Raw genomic sequence first — 22,162 nt, 5'->3', positions numbered from 1 at the left:
TGTCTCACTGGATAGTGGACGCCATTGCTTTGGCTTACCAGCAGCAAGGTCGACCATGCCCCCTTGGTGTGACGGCCCACTCCACCCGGAGTGTGGCATCCTCTTGGGCTCTAGCGCATGGCGCCTCGCTAACAGACATCTGTAGAGCTGCAGGCTGGGCGACACCTAACACGGCCTCTGGGCGACCCCCACGTGTGTAGTCCCCTGTAAGCCTCTCTGAGCATGTGTCTTTCCCTCGGCAAGCCACCTTGCCACCCCGGGGTTTGAAATATTCCACCTGCGGCTGGACACCCCAGTGATTCTCAATATGCAGCCCCCTGGGGTCATGTGTATTCCAAGTTCCCCCCTTCGGGCTGGGCATAATTGCATATTTCCACTGATATATGCTTCCCAGTGTACCTTGGTACCTTGGCATAATTCCAGCAGCCATTTAAAAACTGTCCCTTTCATGTTAATGTTGTTTTTTCATTGTTTACATGTTTAAATATTCTGAGAATGCATAGTTTAGTTATAATGTTTAATGTTTAAACTGCAATAAATGCATTAAAACGTTTATTTATTTATTTATTGGCAGCCATTTTGTTTTTATTGTTTATGCCAAAACAGTGATGTTTACAACTTGTTATGCGGCAGAAATGGATTCAGCACCTAAAAATCATATAGAAACAACACTTGAAGTACTTTTCCTCAAAAATGCCTACTGCATCTTATCCAGGGCTATTTATCTATTTTGGGACTCGACTATTTGAACCAGAAACTGATTCAGATGAAGTGGAAGAGCGAATTATACAGGCTCATCTACAAGTCGATGTATCAGAATGGCAATGTGTTCTATGCATCAAACTCTACAACGTCGGACACATATCCTGGCTTCTCTTGAGACTCCCCTGCTTTGCAGCAAAGTAATGATGATATGCTAAAGCCCGCCCCCCTCGTGACGTGATTGGTCAAAAGGTAGTTTGTGGCGCAAGAAACACCAGCGATTTCAAACCACGTCTTTTTTCCCTGAAGTTTTAAGTATAAAATACTCAGCAATGCTGTTAGCATAAATTTGCACATGGTTTGTCATATTACACCACATAGACATATAAACAACATTAAAAACTTGATTTTAACAGGGGGACTTTAACTACCTCAGTTAAACTAAAACTAAAAATACTTTTAAAGGGGTGGTTGATTATGATTTCACCTTTCTAACTTTAGTTAGTGTGTAATGTTGCTGTTTGAGCATAAACAACATCTGCAAAGTTACAACGCTCAAAGTTCAAAGCAAAGGGAGATATTTGCTTTTAAAGAAATCGTTTTTTAGGACTACAACAAACGGCTGGTAGGGACTACACAAGCTTCCTCCCGGGTTAGTGACATCACCAACCCTAGAATTTACATAAACCCCTGCCCCTGGGAACAAGATTTATATATATTATCATGAAAGAATATGCTAATCAATGACTAGAAGATAGTTAACTCCACGTCAGCAATATAAATTCATCAACTAACCATTCAGAAATGTCCTGTTGAATTCTACATGTTGTCACTTCTTGAGTCTCTCCATCATTGTCTGACTCCGGTTTGAACATAAAAGGCTAAAACTCACACTCAAAAAGTGACAATTTTAACATGCTATATAAAATATCTGTGGGGTATTTTGAGCTAAAACTTCACAAACACACTCTGGGGACATCAGAAACGTATTTTACATCTTGTGAAAAGGGCATTATACCCTTTAAAGCATTTTATTGATCTTTGTAATATTTAAATTTCAACATTTGAATGGGATCATATTGTAAAGTGTTACCAAAATTATTTTAAGTGAGAACACTGATTGAAAATGGTGAATATTTTTAAGTTTTAATTTCACACACACAAAACGTATTGTTATATACAGTATATATTCAAAATGTAGTGTTTATCATATTATTACAGGGTTTTTTTTTGCAAAGTGGAGACCTGAGTCATACCTGTTTTAGTCCAGCAAGTGACACCAGAACCTCATCTTCCTTCTCCAGATGCTCCTGCAGTATCACATCTTGAATTTTTCCTGTCCATTAATCAAAGCACAATCATTACGATTCCATCACCAGTGTGTATGTGAGTGCAGAGATGACTGACTGGCTCAGTGACTCACCTATGTGCATGTTCATCATCTTGGCACAATATTTACTCATGGCCTCTAGGTCATTAATCTGACCCTGTAAAAATGACACCTGGGCCTCCAGCTCCTCCTGTGTGTAAGGATACATACACATAAATTAGCATACATATAGCACCTATAAAATAAAACATTAACAGGAGCTACAACATATATGCTATATGAAGAAAGAATGAACTCAAAATGAGAGCCTGGGAATGCAAATGGTAAAGCAAAAACTAAATTTGCTGCTTACCGCATCCTTCTTGTTTATAGTTTTACTGTGGGACCGTGAGCGACTGATATTAAAGAAAGAGTCTTTCTTTGTGGCAGAGGAAGGCGGAGATGATGTGCTGGAGTCTCGCCCCGTGGACACAGGGAGAGGAGGGGAAGACATTGCATGGTCCCGCCCACCAGACAAACTCTCAGAGCTGGGGGAGGAACTAATGGTCCTGGGGGTGTGGCCTGCAAGGTAGACATCATCAAAAGTTAGTCTCAGGCAGCCTAAGAGAACAGACAACCAAAGATAACAGAACAATTTAAAAAATCATAAGCTAGATAAATAGCATGAAGAGTCTGAGACACAATCGCACAGCATCCAGTAAATCACAGGTAAAGCAGAAGTAAAAAAAATATGACCTTAAAAACAGGAGGATTTTCTTTGGACTATGAAGATAACTAACAAAACACAGATATGGAAAGTTCAGAGAATAATTACACTACCAATCACTATCGAATAGTTCGGGGTCAGGAAATTTTTCCCCCCGTTTTAAATTCAGGAAGGATGGATTAAATTGATCAGAGGTTGCAGTAAAAACATTTATAAAGTTACAAAATAGTTCTTTTGAGCTTTTTATCCATCAACAAATCCTGAATAAAAATGTATCATGGTTTCCACAAAAATATTATCCAGCACAAATGGTTTTAACATTGATTATACAAAAAAGAAATGCTTCTTGAGCATGAAATTAGCATATTTGAATGATTTCAGAAGGATCATGCGACATTGAAGACGCTTAATGATGAAAATGAAAATTCAGCTTTGCCATCACAGGAATATATATTACATTTTAAAATGGATTCAAATAGAAATTTGTTACTTAAAATTTGTTATATTTCAACTTTACTGTATTAATGATCAAATAAATGCAGCCTTGGAGAGCAGAGCTTAAAAAAATATATATAATAATCTTGTGGACCCCAAACTTTTGAAAGATAGTATAAATTATGTATACTTTTAATAGGATTAATTAATACAAATACATTTGTTTTTGGGTGAACTTTTTTAAACTGAAAAAGCAGCAAAATACATGATTACACCAAGTTTATTTGAACACAGACACACATGCATGCATTACAGAGCGGACACGTCACAGTAAAAGCACACAAAGAAACATACAAAAACAGAATCAAATAAAAAGCATTTATAAAGCATGCATGCACTCTCTGGTGCTGTTGTTATCGTCATGGCAGCAGTTACCTGGGGTATCAGATTGAATCTGGGAAGGGAGAGATATCTGAGAGGCTCCACAAGGACCTATGTCTAACAGACAGCAGAGTAAGGCTACAGGCTACAGCACACACCTATTCTGTCACATGTAACTATGTTTAAGCACATGCATGTACACATTCACATAATAATACATGCACACTGAAGTATTAATAAATTCTGGAGGTATATGGGTAAAATCAACACAATGGCTGCATCCAAAATTGCATACTCTCTTGAGTAGGTAATAATTTTGAATAAATAATTACTTCACAACCACTAAAAAAGTATGTTCTATATAGTATGAATGTAATCTGGATGTACTAAATTCGCCATGTTGTCATTATCATGTGACCTACCAGCTTCAGTTACGTCACTTCACTGCAGAATCACGCCAGAAGTAGGTCAACCGGGTACTTTTTGTCTACTCTTTTGTGAGTATGGTGAATTCGGTCATACTTTTTATTTTTCGCCTACTATATAGTAGGCAAGTATGTGATTTCGGATGCAGCCAATCTGTAGGCATACGGGGTTGAAAAGTTGTAAACGAGTGTGTAAACGAGTGCTCACCTTTGCTGAGGTGCACTGGCATACTTTCAGACTTTAGCAGTCGGTGCTGATGCTGCGTTTGTGTGTGCGGCTGATATTTGATCTGCGTATTTGCCGGAGCGGTGCATGATGGAGGCTCGGCCAATGGTTGTGGCACTGGAGGTTGAAGGGGAGGAGCTGATATCACCTCGCTGTTAATTGGCGAGATACCGCTGGAGCCGCTTCCCATCGGCGCAATGAGCTTCCGGCCGAAATTAAGAAGAGAACTGGATACTTTATTAATGTTGAGAGGTGCTGCTTTACTGCTGGCCCTGTAGAAAAAAAGAAAGAAAATATTTTCTAAATTGGAAATATATATAATTTTATTTTAAATAAATTTTTAATTTTAATTATTTATAATTTTTATATAATACATAGAATATATGTGCTCAAAGTTATAATATGCACAAAAACACAAAATACCGAGTCTTGTTGACCAAGTCGGCTCCACGGGTTTTGTAGTAGTCAAGGTTTTGCTGGAACTGGTAGTTTACTGGTCTTGGATTATTCTAAAATTATATAAAAAGACATGACAAAAACAAGGGTAACACTTTACAATAAGGATTCATTAGTTAACATTAACTAATAATGAACTGCACTTCTACAGCATTTATTATTCGTTTTTAATGTTAATTTCAACATTTACTAATACATTATCAAAATTTGTATTTGTTAACATTAGTTAATGCACTGTGAAGTAACATGAACAAACAATGAACAACTATATTTTTTATAAACTAACGTTAGCAAAGATACAGTAACAAATGTATTGCTCATGGTTAGCTCATGTTAGTTAATACATTAACATATGAGACGTTATTGTAAAGTGTAACCAAAATAAGTTATACAGAGTACATACTGTACATTCAGCAGTATAGAGCGTCTCTGCTTTTGAATGTCAAGCTATCTTAAATCTGTGTTTGGGACACTGGGATAAATGCCCTAAACTTATATAAAATAAGTTCCAGAATAAATTATAATAAAATGACTAATTATATTACTTTTATTATATTGTAATTATATTATATTACAAATAAATAATATTATACATACATATTATTTAATAAATTAATATCACACATACAAATGTATTTGTAATCTAATAATTATTATTTATATAATATAATATAATATTTATTTATTTATGATGTTTATTATTTTGAAAGATATTAAAAGTGAATATGAAAGAGTGGGTGTGCCTGACAGTACCTTAGGGTCTCTGAGGAATAGTGCTTTTAGGAGCAGTGAGTGGATGTCTCCAATAGGAGGATAGTGCATCAGGAGGCCGAGACACGTCTGAAAGTTACTTGCGATCACTACGACATGAAAAACACAGGAACAATACAGTTACTGGACTCTCAAATAAACTGATAAAGTTCCCCTAAAGCTTTTTGTAAAGCATTTTCATACATGTTCAATGCCAACAGGCATAAGCCAACTCATCTGCATGTCATTAGCTCCTGTGTTTAGATTGGTTATGTATGTGGCAGTGATGCACTACGACCAGACAAACTGATGACTCTTTTTGTGGGTTACGTATTGCTTGATATCCATAGAGCTCCAAAGCGAACACCCAAAGTTTATTTACGCCTTAGTAAGTCTGTATCTTGTGTTCCATTGGTTTGTGTTATGAACAAATCACAGATGAGAGAGAATTTAACTTACATGCATCTCTGATGTACAGAAGCATAGCGACAAACACGTAATCCACCAAGTCCAAAGTGATGCTGTCTGCAAAGAGAGCATCCCAGACCACCAACAGATCCTGCAGGGGAAACTCCCGACCAAACAGCAGTCGAACCCAGCGACTGCCCGCAAACACACAGAAACAGAGAATTTATAGCTGATGGAAAAGTTGACTAATTTTGATAAAAACAACACTTTAACATATATTTAATTCTTCATCGTTTATATGCACCATGGAGAAAGGACAAGAAATAATGATTAAATATAAATGAGTAATATTGAAAATATATATATATTTTTTTTTAAATACCTACATTTTAAATAAAAAAAATACCTACATTTTTAATTAATAATAAAAAATATTTTATATACACACACACACACACACACACACACACACACACACACACACAAAAAAAATTAAATCTATGTAATCCATTACATCTATCTATGTACAAATCTATTGTATCTAACAGATACAATAGCAGCAACAGCAACTTTGGTGCTTGGCCCCTAATTAAATAATAATAGACTTCATTCATACTCACATGCCATAAATCTGGGGTGCTATCTCTAGTCTGTTGAGGTGCATGTACAGTTCAATGTCGTGTTTTTTTACTAGCTGGTCCTGAATTCGGTTGACTTTGGTCACAATAGCAACAGAAGGGCCAGAGTCCTGTGGTCTCGCAAAGGGGATGCTGGTTAACATCTCTTCTTTGCCCTGAAATGTTTAAACACCACTTAAGTCATGTTAACAAGATTGAAGTTGGAAGCAGACAAAATATCAAAGCAATTAATTTTATGTAAAGTCACCCATTGTACCTTTCTGACCTCCCGCTCAAAACTGCTGAACCAGGGTTCTGCTGTCTCCATGAGCAGAGAAAACATGACACTATGGGATATTTGGTGAAGAACAAAGAGACAGATGCAACAGAATGAGCAAAGTGTGTTTAGCAACTATATGCGGTTAATCGAGGCATAATTTTGTTAAAGATCTAGTGTGATAATGTGACATTTACTCACTAGGCATCATGCTCATGGAATTTAGGATCCAGAAGGACTTTCATCTCTTCACTGCAACTGAGGTACAATATGGTTTAAATAAATATACTAAGAAATAGCGAAAATTCAACTAATAATGATTCAAAATTTGAAACAATACACGTAACAAATTGAGCAAGTCTTCAGAAATCTTTATGACAGTAGACAGTCTCGGCTGTGTGATAATAGGTCAGACCTGGGATTGGCCGTCTCATTGGCATGCTGAAACGCCTGGTGATCACAGTGGAGAACAAACACTATTGGGGCAAGTAACTCATGCATGCCCTGTAGAGAGACAGAGAAGGAGGGATGAAGATGAGAGAAACAAGAGGATAATGTAGAGGTAAATGTTTAATTTGGCAAAATTACACTACAAGATCGACTGAGCCAGTTTGACAAGTTATGTTATGGTGTGGCAGTATTTGTCACAATCATTAAGTGTGTATAAACCTGCTTATACAGAAGCTGCTCATTCTCCCGTGCGTAGCAGAAGAGAATATCAGTCAGCTTCGTCCTGACATCCTCTTCTTGGAAGTACAGCATCTCTGGAAACCTGCAGACAATCAAGGAGTAACAAATATTGTTTCGTATTGTATTGTATCTGTAGTGTCTAGACCAGTCAGACACACAATTATTCATTATAGTTCATGAATAATCCAGAAAACTCCCTCTACCAACATGCAAACTATGTGTTAGAGTTCTGTGGACAACCCCCAGAGAGCAACTAACTCCCCAAAAAGGCAGAATAGGCCTCTGGTTAACATAGCAGCAAAGGTTTACAACCAAAAGGAATGTGGAGAGTCAACTCTCTCTCCATTTCCCCATAGGAAAGACACATAAGGCCCATAAAAAGTTATTATTTACATTAATTCATAGGCAAACCTTTTATGAATGAAAATACATACCTCCAGGACATGGTTATAATTATTACTGTCTTGTTTATTGTCTTTTGTGTCATATACTGTTTTATGCATGCTTTATGATAGAACCAATAAGTAATGTAACCTCACCTATACCATTTTTGGTATCTATGAATTTCTATTTTAATCATTTGAATGAACATTTATGTTATATGTTGATACCTGTGCAACATATTAATATTACCAGAATCTTTCATAATTCCTCCCTCAACACCCAATCCAGTTACATATCTATATTTGACAATTAATTAACACTTCACTGAATTTCTGACTGAATTATCTTAAAAACCTTTAATCCAAAGACTTATGTTTGAATGCTTAAATATGAATATCATTTTAAATATATGTTTATTTAATGGGATTAAAAATTGCAAATAAAAAGATATACACGTTTAAACACAACCATTCAATATTCACCTTTCACACAACTATTAGGGTCAGTAAGTAAAAAAAAAAGGAAATTAACACTTTTCTTCAGCAGACACATTAAGTAGATCAAAAGTGACAGTAAAGACATTTACATTGTTGCAAAATTTTTTTTTAATATATATATATATATATATATATATATATATATATATATATATATATATATATATATATATATATATATATATATTATATATAATTTTTTTTTCAACAATGTATGTCTTTACTGTCACTTTTGATATATATATATATATTTTTTTTTTCTTTTTTTTTTTATAAATGCTGTTCTTTTGAACTTTCTATTCATTAAATAATCCTGAAAGAATGTATAATGGTTTCCACAAAAATTAAGCAGCAAGGTTTTCAACATTGAGAATAATAAGAAATGTTTCTTGAGCACCAAATCAGCAAATTAGAATGATTTCTGAAGGATCATGTGACACTGAAGACTGCAGTTATTATGCTGAAAATTCAGCTTTGCTGATTACATTTTAAAATATATTTTAAATATACATTTAAAAAAATACATAAAAAAATTACATTTTAAAATATATTAAAATAGAAAACAATTATTTTCAATTATAACAACATTTCATAATATAATACTGTTTTTACTGTATTTTTCATCAAGTAAATGCAGGCTTGGTGCTCACTCATCATAAGAGGCTTCTTTTAAAAAGATTTTTTTTTAAACTAAAAAAAGGTTTTTTCTAAACCTTCGAATGGTAGTGTATGTGTAATGTTCACAAACTTACGTTCGTAAAACATCTTGTTTGATCATACCCCTGAGCTCCTTATCCTGAAAGAACTTATTCCAGAGACTCTGAAAGAGAAAGACACAAAGAGACAGAAAAAGATGAAGATGTTAATCAAACCGTAATGGGCAGATCCATCCATTCTTATGGTTTTACTGAATTGGATCTCTAGTTCTCTCACCCCCTCATCCTGTGAGAGTGGGTTGTTCACCACCAGGTCCTGCTGGCCTGCAGCTTTGCGAGGGTTTGTAATGTGCTGCAGTTCAAGACAAACAATCATGATCTAGTCTTAAAACCTACTGAAGACACATAAATCACGACCACATAAGTGTGCACACACATACCGTCTCTTTGATTTTCTCGTACTGTGCTCTGACCTCCTTGGTTCGACTGATCCATTGAGTCTTATCTTCTGGCAGGACATCCAGATAAAGCTGGAATGAACAAAACCAAAGCTCGTCATCTACTCCATTTGGCACAGAAGTTGCACACCCAGTAATAACAAAAAGACCATTTTCATGCATTAAGTCTGTCATCTGCACACTGTCAGTTAGCCATTACCTTCCAGCATACGCTGCGGAATCGGCTGCTCCGTAATCGTCCAATAATGCCAGCCTGCCTGATTCGTGCCAGGTAGTTACTGTTCTGGAACAAATCATCCCACTCCTTTCTGTAAGGAGCACGTCGAACAGAAAGTTATAGGATAGAGTTACACCTTCACCACACAGCATTGAGTTTCAGATGTGAACCAGAGAGGATATCTGGTGCTTTGTGACATTAGGGAAAGTGAAATGAACAGAGACCTGTATGACTGAAACGTGGACTCAACAGCACTATCCAATGATCCTCCTGAAATTAAAGAAACAAAACTACACTTCAATCCATTGAACTCTGAACTATATATATCTTTGTCATAGTGCAGAACAGCACTAGGCAATATATTACATATTAATAATACAATCATAGTTTTTTTTTTTTTTTCATAAGATTGATTAATTTCACTGCATAAATCCATGCGAAATCAATTCAAGACTCAATTAGTCTAAAAAAAGTCTCTGTGGGCATTTTTTTATATTTTAAAATATTTTAGTACAAATAAACATGAATATAGCTGCAAGGAGCAATGACGGGCCACCGGCGTCTGCTTTAGGGAAACTGTGCATGACGGGCAATATGCATTTAAAGCGGGTAAATATAAAAGGACTGTCAAAGTCATTTGAATGACGCCACATTTACCGCAGTAGCTTGCGCCACTATGACCATGACCCACAACAGCCACATCCCTGAGATCATGTAAAATCAGGCAAATTGCATGTCATAGGTCAATTTAAAATGAGCGTGAAGTTATCATTTTCAGTTCAAACTTTTGTAAGTCCACAAGTATTTATCTTAAAGGGGTGGTTCGGGATTTTTGACATCGGACCTCATTTTTAAGTCAGCCTGGTTGTTACATTTTTTAAAAAAAATTATCCAGTCCTTATATTTGGATAGTTAGCCGATGCTAGGCTAGCGCGAGTCAATAGGTATATGTTAGCCAGCCATTAAAAACCGTTTTACCCACTCCACAGTGCACCAAACGCAAATCAATTATAACACTAGACTATCGATGCAAATGTCCGTTGAGAGAATAATGTTAGAAATCAAACTTACCTTTCATCACATTGCATTAGTTATAATTTGTTCCCTGTAATCATAAGCCTTTGTCTACAGCAGCAGCGGAGTGATATTGATTACCTAGGCAACCGAGTGAGCCGGTCCACACATGATGCAAGAGTACCGGCATTTACCTGCCGCAGGCACACTGTGTGTTTACTTTTTGCCGCATTACTAACCGGAGCATAGTAAAATTCCGCAGCTGCTGAGAAACTAGTTCCTTTGGGATCATTGAGATGAAAGGTAATGTTTGATTTCTAACATTATTCTCTCAACGGACATAAACATCGATAGTCTAGTGTTATAACTGATTTGCGTTTGGTGCACTGTGGAGTGGGTAAAACGGTTTTTAATGGCTGGCTAACATATACCTATTGACTCGCGCTAGCCTAGCATCGGCTAACTATCCAAATATAAGGACTGGATAATAAAAAAAAAAAAATGTCTCCACTGATGAATAACAACCAGGCTGACTCAAAAATGAGGTCCGATGTCAAAAATCCCGAACCACCCCTTTAAGGTCTTTCTATATTTTTATTAACCTAATTATCAAAGTAATTAAATAAAACTATATTGTTTCTTGAGCAGCAAATCAGTATATTAGAATGATTTCTGAAGGATCATGTGACACTGAAGACGAGTTATGGCTGCTCAAAATTCAGCTTGGCCATCACAGAAATAAATTACATTTTAAAATTGTAATACTGTATTTTTGACCAAATCAATGCAGCCTTGGTGAGCATAAGAGACTTATTTCAAAAACGTTTTAAAAAAATCATACAGACTTTTGAACGGTAGAGAATATAAATAAAATATTGCTGTTAACTACCATGTATTTTTATATTGGTTCATAAAATAAAATCATTAATTAAAGTGCCCCTATTATGCTATTTTAAAGCTTTGGAAGTCTCTTACAACAGGTTTACATGCATCAAAGGCAAAAAAACTGATTGCACATCACCTAATCAACAAACCGATGTGTATATTTCTAATTCATTGCGTTGCACATGTGGGAACTGTACCAATAACCGTTTCAATAATGGTGCATACATTAGCTGAGCACTAATGTGAATGACTGATGTAACATTAAAGTTTGTAAAACAAATCTTGCTCAATCCTTTATCATTACTCAAAGTATTATACTCAAATACTCTACATTAATGGACACAATTGTAGGTAATAGTGGGACCAAGCTGTTTAGGAAAGACAGTAAAAATAATAATGTGAGTTAGCCAGTTAGCCGGAGCCCTACACAATATGAAACACAAAACTATGTATTTTGAACACCCAGTAGAAAATATATACATTAAGGCTGTCAAAAGATTAATCGCGATTAATCGCATCCAAAATAAAAGTTTGTGTTTACATAATATATGTGTGTGTACTGTGTATAATTATTTTGTATATATATAAATACACACACATGCATGTATACATTTAAGAAATATTTGCATACATATACTGCATATATTTATATATAATTTATATTATATATAAATATATATTTTTTTATATAAATTACACATTTTTCTTAAATATATAAAAGCATGTGTGTGTATTTATATATACAAATTTAATTATACACAGTACACACACATATTATTTAAACACAAACTTTTATTTTGGATGCGATTAATCGCGATTAATCTTTTGACACCCCTAATATATATCAAGAATTATTTTAATCGTACTTACAGGTTGTGATTCTAAGGAGCAAGTTGGTCCAAATAAAGTGAGTATTGTCCCATCTTAAATGGATAAGCCTTTTGTAAATCCCATTTAGACCTCACTGAGATTTGACAAGCAATTGTCAAAAGGTCACACTGCTGTTGTATCGCTGTGATCATTTTAACCACCGACTCTTCACTTCCTCATGCTTTGGAAGTGTATAAAGAGAATATACTTTTGCAGAGCAGAAAACAGCATATTCTCGACATGTACACAACACGAACCAGCTACAGTGTTTGAAGGCGGGTTTATAGTGCACTTTGATCTTTAAAACTTTGCAGACCTTTTACATTCACAAACAACTATCTGAAAAAGCATAATGGGGCACTTTAAATAAAGAGAAAAATATTTAGACAAAACATGCCTTGAACATTTTTAACTAGATTACAGTGTTTTAATTATTACATTATATTAAATATGAAATCCACAGGAAAGTGAAGAAATTATGACAGAAATATATTATTGCTGTATATTAAGATTCAATTTAATTTTTATTTCAAGTACAGGTAAAACGTAAATGCAAAGAGAACGGTTCCCTTTTTCACTGTTCACATTTGGGTCTGACTTTGCTTCTGTGTGAACAACATTCCAGAGTTTCTCCTGGCAGAAGAGCTATTAGAAAAATATTTGGGTAAATTAGGCCTATATTAGGAGACAAAAGAAATTTGCTTGCAAGTCTGTAGTTTTTGCACACTATTTCGAACATGCTTCAATGTGATTTAACGCCTTTTTGTTCTTAGAATATCAGTTAATCGATAACAGATATCAAATATCAGTTAAAAATATCAATCTAATTTGTATGTAAATGTATTAGTTGTCTTACGTTCTCGGTTCCTGTTGTAGTTCTGTAGAGGGTCGTAACCAGTCTCCTGCTCGTCCTGCTGCAGCGGGTGTCGTGTTTCAAAATTTGGGTGCTGCATGTCCTAAAAAACAACAACAGAGAGAGCTGAAGCCACAATTGACACTACAGGGCAAAACAAGAACTACATCTACACAGCAGGTATTGTGTGGATACTCACGTCTCATAGGCCTGATCGCAGTGGAGACCACAGTCCAATAACCATTAATCTGACAACAAACAACAGAGCAAAACAAATGAATAAACAGACTAAACTAACAATACTAATGGCTTAGGCCTACATATTAAACTATTGGATAGCATGAAGCAGTGTGACGGAAATAACAAACAAGCAAGCAAACAAACAAAACCAACAACTGACAAAATGTAACTCAGATCAACATGGCAGAGATACCGTAGCTTTTATTATGTTTGGTTGGTATACAGCAAAGAGATTTTGTTAATCACATTGTTTAATTTTAGTCGAAAGCAGTTTGTAATTAAGTCTGAGATTAGCTGCTAATTGTGGCACAGAATATAAATGGATTTCATTGCCAGCAACTCATGATTCAACTCAACTTAAATTCATGACAGCAAGCAACTTTAATGAGTGCCAGCAACGCTTCTTTAAATAACGTTTAACTGGATTGTGTGTGCGACTGTACCATCACCTCAGGATCATTATACCAACTCTTGTATTCATTTACCAGAATAACTAGCCATGCTAGCATTTGACAGTTGTGCAGTGAATTAAACATACAGTCTTGACTCAAAGAAAGAAACAAAACCAGCGCTCATTTGATCTGTTGTATCTGTGGTATCATTGTTCTGCAGTACTGTGGGTGTATGAGCGAACACTGGCGGTGCCAAGCGCTGTCTGGAAGTGATTCCCAGCCATTAATAAAACAAAAATATCCCAGCTCAGAAAATTCAGAACCAGACAGCGCTGATGTGACAGCATTAGACCACTAAACCTAAATACATTGGGGTTTTTTAAGAGGTGGTTCTGACACACACAAACTCCAGCAAACGTCCTTCATCAATTATGCAGATAAACTAATAAACACTGATCTAAAAATGTCAGTACAACAACATACAGCCTGTGCAACTCATTCATTATGTATATCTGGGGTTTATTAGCTGATATAGCCTAGGCTATAAAGAAATGATGGAAGTGGGGTGATACAACAAACACCAAAAAAAAAAAAAAAAAAAAAAGCAAAGCAATGAATAAAAAGTAATACTTTTTTTCCAAATATTAAATATTAAATAACAATATAAAAACAATAATCATATTATTATCATTATTAAATAATAATAACAGCAACAACTGCATCTTATGTAAGCTAAAAGCAGTTTGTTTTCTGACAAAATAAAATGTTAAAGGTCCCGTTCTTCGTGATCCCGTGTTTCAAACTTTAGTTAGTGTGTAATGTTGTTGTTAGAGTATAAATAATATCTGTAAAATTATAAAGCTCAAAGTTCAATGCCAAGCGAGATATTTTATTTAACAGAAGTCGCTTACATCGAACGGCCGGTTTGGACTACATCCACTACGTCACTAGAACAGTTTTTTGACTAACCTCCGCCCACAGGAATACACAAAAAAGGGGGCGTGGTCTTGTTGCGCTCCCACGGTGAAGAGGAAGAGTGTGTTTGTCGCCATGTCGTCGAGACGCTGTTATTTTCATCCCGGAGTCCAATCACCTTTGTTTGGCCTTCCCTGAGCGCATGCATCTCCACGTTATGGTAAGAGGCGTGACCTTTCCGGGCAACGTGCGCTAAGCTGCTGTCGAATCACAACACAGGAACCGCTGGCACAATCAGAACTCGTTACGTATTTGTGAAGGAGGGACTTCATAGAACAAGGAAGTCATCAGCCCGTTCTTAGGACAGTGAAAACAGCGGTTTACAGATAAGTAAATTGTGCGAAAAACACTGTTTTTTTACACGCGAAACATGAACACATGTTATAATGCACACTGTAAACACAATCAAAGCTTCAAAAACACACGAAAAACGGGACCTTTAACAAACAAATTATAATTATTTCATTAGCAAAGACGACAGAACGTCTGGCACCAGCTGAGAAACTGCTTTAGTGATGAACGGGAATGCTAACGGATAGCTTTCTCCAGTTATTATTATAGACCACATTGGTGCAGCTCAATTAGATTTATGCATTAGTTCTCTGGTACAGTGGGAAATCCCAGGATCCTCTGCAGTGAAGTACAGTGCAGGAAATTAGCATAAAGCCTCAGGGACAGCTACAGGAATGATTAAGTCAAGACAGACAGACACATGAATAATAATTAAAATATGCTGAACACTACAATAATAATGAACTGGACGTGCAAGATCCCTCACACAAAAGGAATTCAACAGAACTAAGACATTCACAAAAATAAATAGCCAATTATTAAGTAAAACAAAACAAAAACAAAAAAATTGAAATAGCTCTCTCTCTACAATTAGCTAAATAATGTTTGGTTGGTGTAGCATGAAACTATTGCCTTTAATATTTATCTGTTTCTAACACTGCAACTACTACTGCGTTTACGGTCACAGCTGCAGGCTAAAGGCAGCACTGATGCAATCACTCCCCAAATGAATCCTTGCATATTTCATTAGCTATAAACATATGCGCAGTGATCACACGCACAAAGACACACACACATGCGCACACACACATAAATATTTATCACTGCACCAAATAACTGTGGTGAGAATTTACTTGATTCAGATGCAACATTTCCTGTGCTTGTATATGTGTATGTGCTTATACACAGGCATAATCTATGAGAAAAGCTTGATTATGGCAGTATACATATAAATGTACATTAGGGTGGCCATTTCTATAACACCAAAAAAAGAAAAAAAAGAATAAAAATGGAAAAATGATCTTTAAAAATGTATTTAAATAAAAAAATATATTATTTATTGGTAGATGAAACATGAGCTTACTGCTTTTATTAAACGGTTATTCCATAAAATTATGTAGCCCACCCATTTAAAGGGGACATATCAGGCTAAATCCACTTTTTTAGCCCTTAAATGCATTTTGTTGTATATTTGGAGTGTTTAGAAGTATAGAAAAGTTGAAATTAGTCTCTTCAGGTGCTTCGTTGATATCTTTATATTCTGTTTTGGTCATATTTTGCAACCTGTTCCAATTTTTCTATTTTCTATTACGTTTTTTTAACTATTACGTCACAGTATTTGCAGCGGAACTGCCAAATAAGGACATCGACTCCCGGCCCAACACTTCGAGCAATCCGCCATTTTGATTTCTCGCTGCGATTCCGTAAGTTACGAGAGTGTAAGTTAAAATGTTCGGTTGTTGGATGTAGTAACCCACACGCTTCATTACACCATCTCCCAGCATCAGAACCTCTTCGAAGTGCCTGGTTGAGTTTTATTTTCCACGGAAATGTACCTACTGAGTACAACATGTGACACATTGACATGACATTGCATGACAAGCATTCATTTCACATGTCATTTAACAGAAGAGAGGCGTAATCATCACATCCTTTGGATTAGTAGTAGAGGCTTTCATTGACAACCTACGAAGTCAGGGGTGGTCTTGTTTTTTAAGTTTGTTACAAGATGTTCACTACAGAGCCCCTAGATGGACGTGGTGGTGGATAAAAATTTGGGATGGGAGAATTTTATTTTTTTTTCAAATCTTTTGCATTCCCTCACAAAGATATTTGCGTTCCCTCGCAAAAACTGTAGTGAGCTTGGACACATACTTCCTGTTTAATATCCCGCTGGCAGTGTTTCAGACAGCTCCGTACATTAACAATGGAGCGTTTCATAGTGTTTGAACTTGGACTCAAATATAAAGAAATTATCAATATATCCATGAGCCAAATGTTGTTAAAAACACAAATGACACCCATTTACAATCATAGTAACGTAGACAACGAGCTACAACCCAATTTTCCAAAGAGCCAAAGAGATGCTGTTTTGTCCACCTCGTTTCCAAAACTCATTTGTTTGACCTTCCTAAGGCTGACGAGAGTGGTTACAATTGATTTTAAACACCGTTCCTGACCATTATAACCAAAACATGTATCTTTGTGCTACACATTTTAAGGAGAACCGCTTCCAGAACCTAAGATAGTACAATGTAGGGCAGGCTATGCATAAAAGTTTCTCCTGAAATGGAGCAGTTCCCACTTTGTTGGGACAATCTGTTGTTTATGGATCACAATTTGTAAGTATCTTATTATTTGTAGTTGTGTTTTCTATTAACAGTTCCAATTAGGCCTATAAGTTTTATGTAGTTGCTATGATTTTAACAAAGGGCAAAGCTTTGCCTTTGCTAGCCTGCTAACTAACATTACAGTATTGATGTAGTGTTTACTGAAGCTTTTGTAAGCTCTAATATCATGTCACAATATCACAATCACAAATATCATGATTAAATGGAGTAAAACGTACCTAAAATGTAAAAGAAAATGTATAAGGAAAAACAATACCACTCTGGAACGTCCTGTGACTTGCAAAGTCTGTGCGTGAAATCAGTTCTGAACGATCCTCTTGCTTGTTAACATTCTTAAAGGAATAGTTCATGAAGAAAAATTCTGTCTTCTGTCAAAAAAAAAACTTCTGAAAAAGTTGTTTCAAACCTGTTTGAATTTCTTTCATCTGCTGAACACAAAGGAAGATATTTTGAAGAATGTCGGTAACCAGACAGTTGATGGACCCCAGTGGCTTCCATAGTAGGAAAAAAAAATACTATTCAATGGGGTCCATCAACTGTCTGGTTCAAACAGGTTTGGAACAACTTGAGGGTGAGTAAATGATGACAGAATTTTCATTTTAAGTGAACTAGTCCTTTAAGTCTGAATCAGGCTTGAACTGGTTTGAAATTTACACCTGAGCAGATGAAACTGGTGACATTTCCGGAACACTTGCTAAGTGGTGCCAATCACAACACACTGGGCCAGCTAACCAATCAGGGCCAGCTAACCAATCACAGCGTATTTCGTATATTGGACAGAGGGGTTTCCTGCCAGATTGACACCAGATAGGGGAGAAATGTGTTGTAATAATGTAAAATATGTTTTTATTTTTTTTTTAACAATCAAGCATGAACGCATATTCTAGTACACCCCAAAAAACAAAATCAAGACTTCATAAAAGGGCATAATGGGACCCTTTTAAATACTTAATAGTATACTAACAAAGCTATTTATTTTCAAACATTTGTTACTCAAACATTTTTACACTTAAATCTAGACTAAAATATGCCCTAGATATTGACTGATTTTTTTTTTAACTTAAATCGCTCTTATTCTTATTATATATATATATTGTGTGTGTGCGTGTGTGTGTGTATTTTGTTTTATTGTATATACATTTTCAGAGTTGTTTTGTTATAAGAAAAAAATTATTAAACCTGTTAGGAGGATATGTTTGTAACAATTTAATATTGTGATAATACCGAATACCATGACAAAAGCTTCGGCAATTATCATGATATGAAAATTTTATACCATCACATATCTATCAACACCAGAGGCTGATATCCATGCAACCCTATGAAAATGAAGATAATCAACTCTGTGTGTGTGTGTGTGTGTGTGTGTGTGTGTGTGTGTGTGTGTGTGTGTGTGTGTGTGTGTGTGTGTGTGTGTGTGTGTGAGAGAGAGAGAGAGCGTGTGTGAGAGAGCGTGTGTGAGAGAGCGTGTGTGAGAGAGCGTGTGTGAGAGAGCGTGTGTGTGAGAGCGTGTGTGTGTGTGTGTGTTTTAGTTAAAGAAATGAGGAACCAAAAAACTATTGTGAGAATGCTAAAATAGAAACCTGTGCAAAACCAAATTGAAGCAACAGAGCAAAAATGACTCACAGAAGTAAATATAACAAGATGAAAAAGAAATAGGAATGCTAAAAAGAAAGTTATTTTAGACTAGTAAAAACTTCCAGAAACCAGAACAGTATTTACAGTATTTTGTGCATTAGGATCACAAAATAATCCTCCGAAAAAACCCAGCAGCTCATTCCATCTGAACACCTGTGGGTGCAGCACACGGTAGCAGTAATGAGGGTAACAGAAGCAGACCAGATCTAAACCTGTTTTTAACACACTCACATGCCTTCACTTCATCACCCAATTACAGAGCAGACCTCCAACACCTATCACATGACTCCTAGGAATTCAACAAGCTACTGGATGAACTCAAAAACCCAATGTTATGAAAGTGCAGAAACATGCTTGGTCATAATATTAGAGCAGTACATATTTAAGAAAAGCATGTGCACATATTCAAAAACGCTACAGTCCTGTTCTGTAATATACATTGCATTCACACACATGGACAACCACAAACACACACCCTCTATTTTGTCTGAAAAAGCCCACTATAAACTGAAGACAATCACAACTGCAAAGTGGAGAAACTCAAAGATGCTTTTACAATATTACAGGACTTAAGAGTACATCTTTCTTCAAACATAAATTAACCAAAGGCCATTAGGTAATTGTAATCTGACATTGTATGCATTAGATACTGCATCATGACAGGCATTTAACTCAGAAGTGTGTGTGTGTGTGTGTGTGTGTGTGTGTGTGTGTGTGTGTGTGTGTGTGTGTGTGTGTGTGTGTGTGTGTGTGTGTGTTAGGGTGTTAGGGTGTGTGTTAACAGGCGGCAAGCCGGTCTTGTGATGCCCTGGCAAGCCTTTTTCTGTTGTTCAGACTGTGTGCCCTCAGGTCTAAAGCCAATCATATAGGCCTAGTCCTTCAAAAATCATTCTGTCCTACTTCACAAATAGATTATAATGTTACATACAAAACTAAATCAAAAATATTAAAGGAGTAAGAGGAATCATGATCAATGAATTCTCAGCAGGGGAGTCACTCAAATTCAGCTGGCGCAGGACAAAATTGTAGGCAAAGAAATTTTTTTAAAATGTTATAAAATGTTTAAAATGTTGTATTTATTATCAGCATCTGTATTTTATCCAATAATAAAAACAGATAATATATTGGCTTAAAGAAAAATTAAAGAAAAATTGACAATTCTTGTTTTTTATTGAATATTGCAGCATTTATTATATATTTTTTTTTTTATTCATGTGCCCTCGTAATAATAAAAACACCGTTCTCTTGCTCTACATATCTTCTCTTCTCTGATGACACGTTCACTGGCGCGAGGGCGGGACAACCTGTCACTCACATCAGATCACAGCAATAGCAAACCACAACCATCCAATCAATTCCCAATGGACAAAAATCAAGTCACGTCCAACATTTTTTCTTGTTCGAGAAGCCGATTCACTCGGATATAAGTAACCGTAATTAAGAAAAGACAACTTCTGTTTAATGGCACATTTAACTTCATGGATTTAAAAATACTTATCTTTTCTGCTTACATTAAACATAATATTAAACAGTTATCCACGTTCTCAATTATAAGTTCTACATCAAACTAAAACTAAATTTAAACAGACATTACAATGCAGATTTAAAATATCAGCTATCATATTGTCGATAAGTCACAGCATAAATAATCACTGGCTTAAGGCAAAACTGTAACTACTGTATTTAATGACCATAAGACCAAACATACAAATTTAAGAATCAACCATTAAATAAACCCACATAAATTATTCTGAAATGTAGGGGAAACATCCCTCGGACATGAAAACTAAGATTTCATGAAGCATCCCTAAGCAGAACTAAAAATAGAGGAAGGACACAAGTCATCAATCCCATCAGTTCCTTAAAAAAACACAACACCTTCCCCAATGTCAGGATAAAAGAATGGAGAGAAAAATTAAAGGATATGTATATTACATCACACAGACATTGAACTTGTGGACTAATGTGGAAAATGAAATTCAATTTGAAACTTACAGGCAGCCCTACAGCCTTAATATCAAAGACAAATTTCAAAGTGGTCGTTATAATCACTCATATGAGTGTCCCCGACGCTTTACGACAGAAAACATGTTAAAGTTGGATTTATTGATGGAGCTCTTGAGTCTAAAGGCCTAACGGGGCTGGCAGCTCCACACTTCCGATATGAATCATTGCATAACTTTTCAGACTTTTGTTGTCCCAGCATTTAGTTTTGACAAGCACTCCGACAATCGTAAAAGAGAGTTTCAGTGCAGTAAAGGGAATTCAGCTCACCTATTTACCTGCAACGCTTCACGCGGGTCTGCCCATTCTGCCCAGTGCAGTCTGCATGTAAACACTCTAGCGCGAGGCTAGGCGGATGTGCCGCAGAACAGCTGATCAAGCACGTGACTCCAGACGGGAAGCCTCAAGCTTGTGAGCGAGTTCAGATATCACAGGTTAGAAATGTGCGCGGTATTTTATCGGTTTTTTTTTTTGTTTTGTTTTATGGAAAGTCAGAAGTAACTCGTCTAATACAAGAGCTTTAGCTGCATTATGGAGAGATTTTTCGTTATATAACAAAAAAGCCACCATATACCATATAAACACGTGACTTTCGAGGTATTGAGCATGTCCCATCCATCTTACCTTCCATTAGTTTTTGAAATTAATTTGATTAATCTTTGCACTTAATCAGAGATGATTGCTAAACAATTTCATGACACAAATGAACCATCTCATTTGATTTTCACCCCTAAACGCACCTGTCCTCCTCACTCGTCAAACCATAACTCAATTCTTAATATAACTCAAACTTAAGAAAAAAAAAAGAATAATTATATATATATATATATATATATATATATATACATACATATATACACACACATATATATATATATACACACACACACACACACACATATATATATATATAAACTATATATATATATATATATATATATATATATATAAACTGTATATAATGTATATTCTCATATGTTACCTCATATGTACTGGCAGAAGTTTTTTTATTCTTTTTAGAATATTCCTCTAAT

At 35.7% G+C, this 22,162-nt stretch overlaps 1 protein-coding gene across 4 annotated transcripts; it reads right to left on the bottom strand.

Annotated features, from left to right (window-relative positions):
• Positions 1-1,901: 1,901 nt before the first annotated feature.
• LOC308697764 (TBC1 domain family member 5-like) lies at positions 1,902-21,490 on the bottom strand. 4 transcript variants are annotated; one of them, XM_081377295.1, is made up of 21 exons: positions 21,399-21,490; positions 13,437-13,485; positions 13,241-13,340; positions 9,840-9,885; positions 9,598-9,706; positions 9,381-9,470; positions 9,218-9,292; positions 9,037-9,104; positions 7,383-7,485; positions 7,129-7,217; positions 6,915-6,971; positions 6,714-6,783; positions 6,440-6,612; positions 5,871-6,013; positions 5,415-5,521; positions 4,629-4,714; positions 4,188-4,477; positions 3,609-3,671; positions 2,385-2,593; positions 2,126-2,222; positions 1,902-2,038 (listed from the first exon to the last, which is right to left on the bottom strand). In XM_081377295.1, exons 3-21 carry the CDS (start codon positions 13,335-13,337, stop codon positions 1,953-1,955), a joined length of 2,058 nt encoding a protein of 685 aa, XP_081233421.1. In that variant the 5' UTR covers positions 13,338-13,340; positions 13,437-13,485; positions 21,399-21,490; the 3' UTR covers positions 1,902-1,952. The 4 variants fall into 4 exon arrangements, with proteins under 4 accessions (XP_081233421.1, XP_081233422.1, XP_081233423.1 ...); XM_081377296.1 differs by having other exon boundaries at positions 21,407-21,479; XM_081377297.1 differs by lacking the exon at positions 21,399-21,490 and adding an exon at positions 14,839-14,873.
• Between the last annotated feature and the right edge of the window lie 672 nt (positions 21,491-22,162).

This window comes from Scardinius erythrophthalmus (assembly GCF_964197995.2).
Source record: "Scardinius erythrophthalmus genome assembly, chromosome: 10".
Taxonomy (NCBI): Eukaryota; Metazoa; Chordata; class Actinopteri; order Cypriniformes; family Leuciscidae; genus Scardinius; species Scardinius erythrophthalmus.
Note: the sequence above shows the minus strand (reverse complement) of the source record. Positions and strands in the feature narration are given on the sequence as shown.

What these genes read in the sequence shown, in the direction of transcription:
- LOC308697764 (XM_081377295.1), bottom strand. Translation starts at nt 13,337, where the DNA reads ATGCAGCACCCAAATTTTGAAACACGACACCCGCTGCAGCAGGACGAG. An exon ending in CTACAACAGGAACCGAGAAC is followed by an intron (nt 9,886 to 13,240) that starts GTAAGACAACTA and finishes CTTTAATTTCAG; the next exon opens with GAGGATCATTGGATAGTGCT. An exon ending in GCACCCCAGATTTATGGCAT is followed by an intron (nt 6,014 to 6,439) that starts GTGAGTATGAAT and finishes GTTTGCGGGCAG; the next exon opens with TCGCTGGGTTCGACTGCTGT.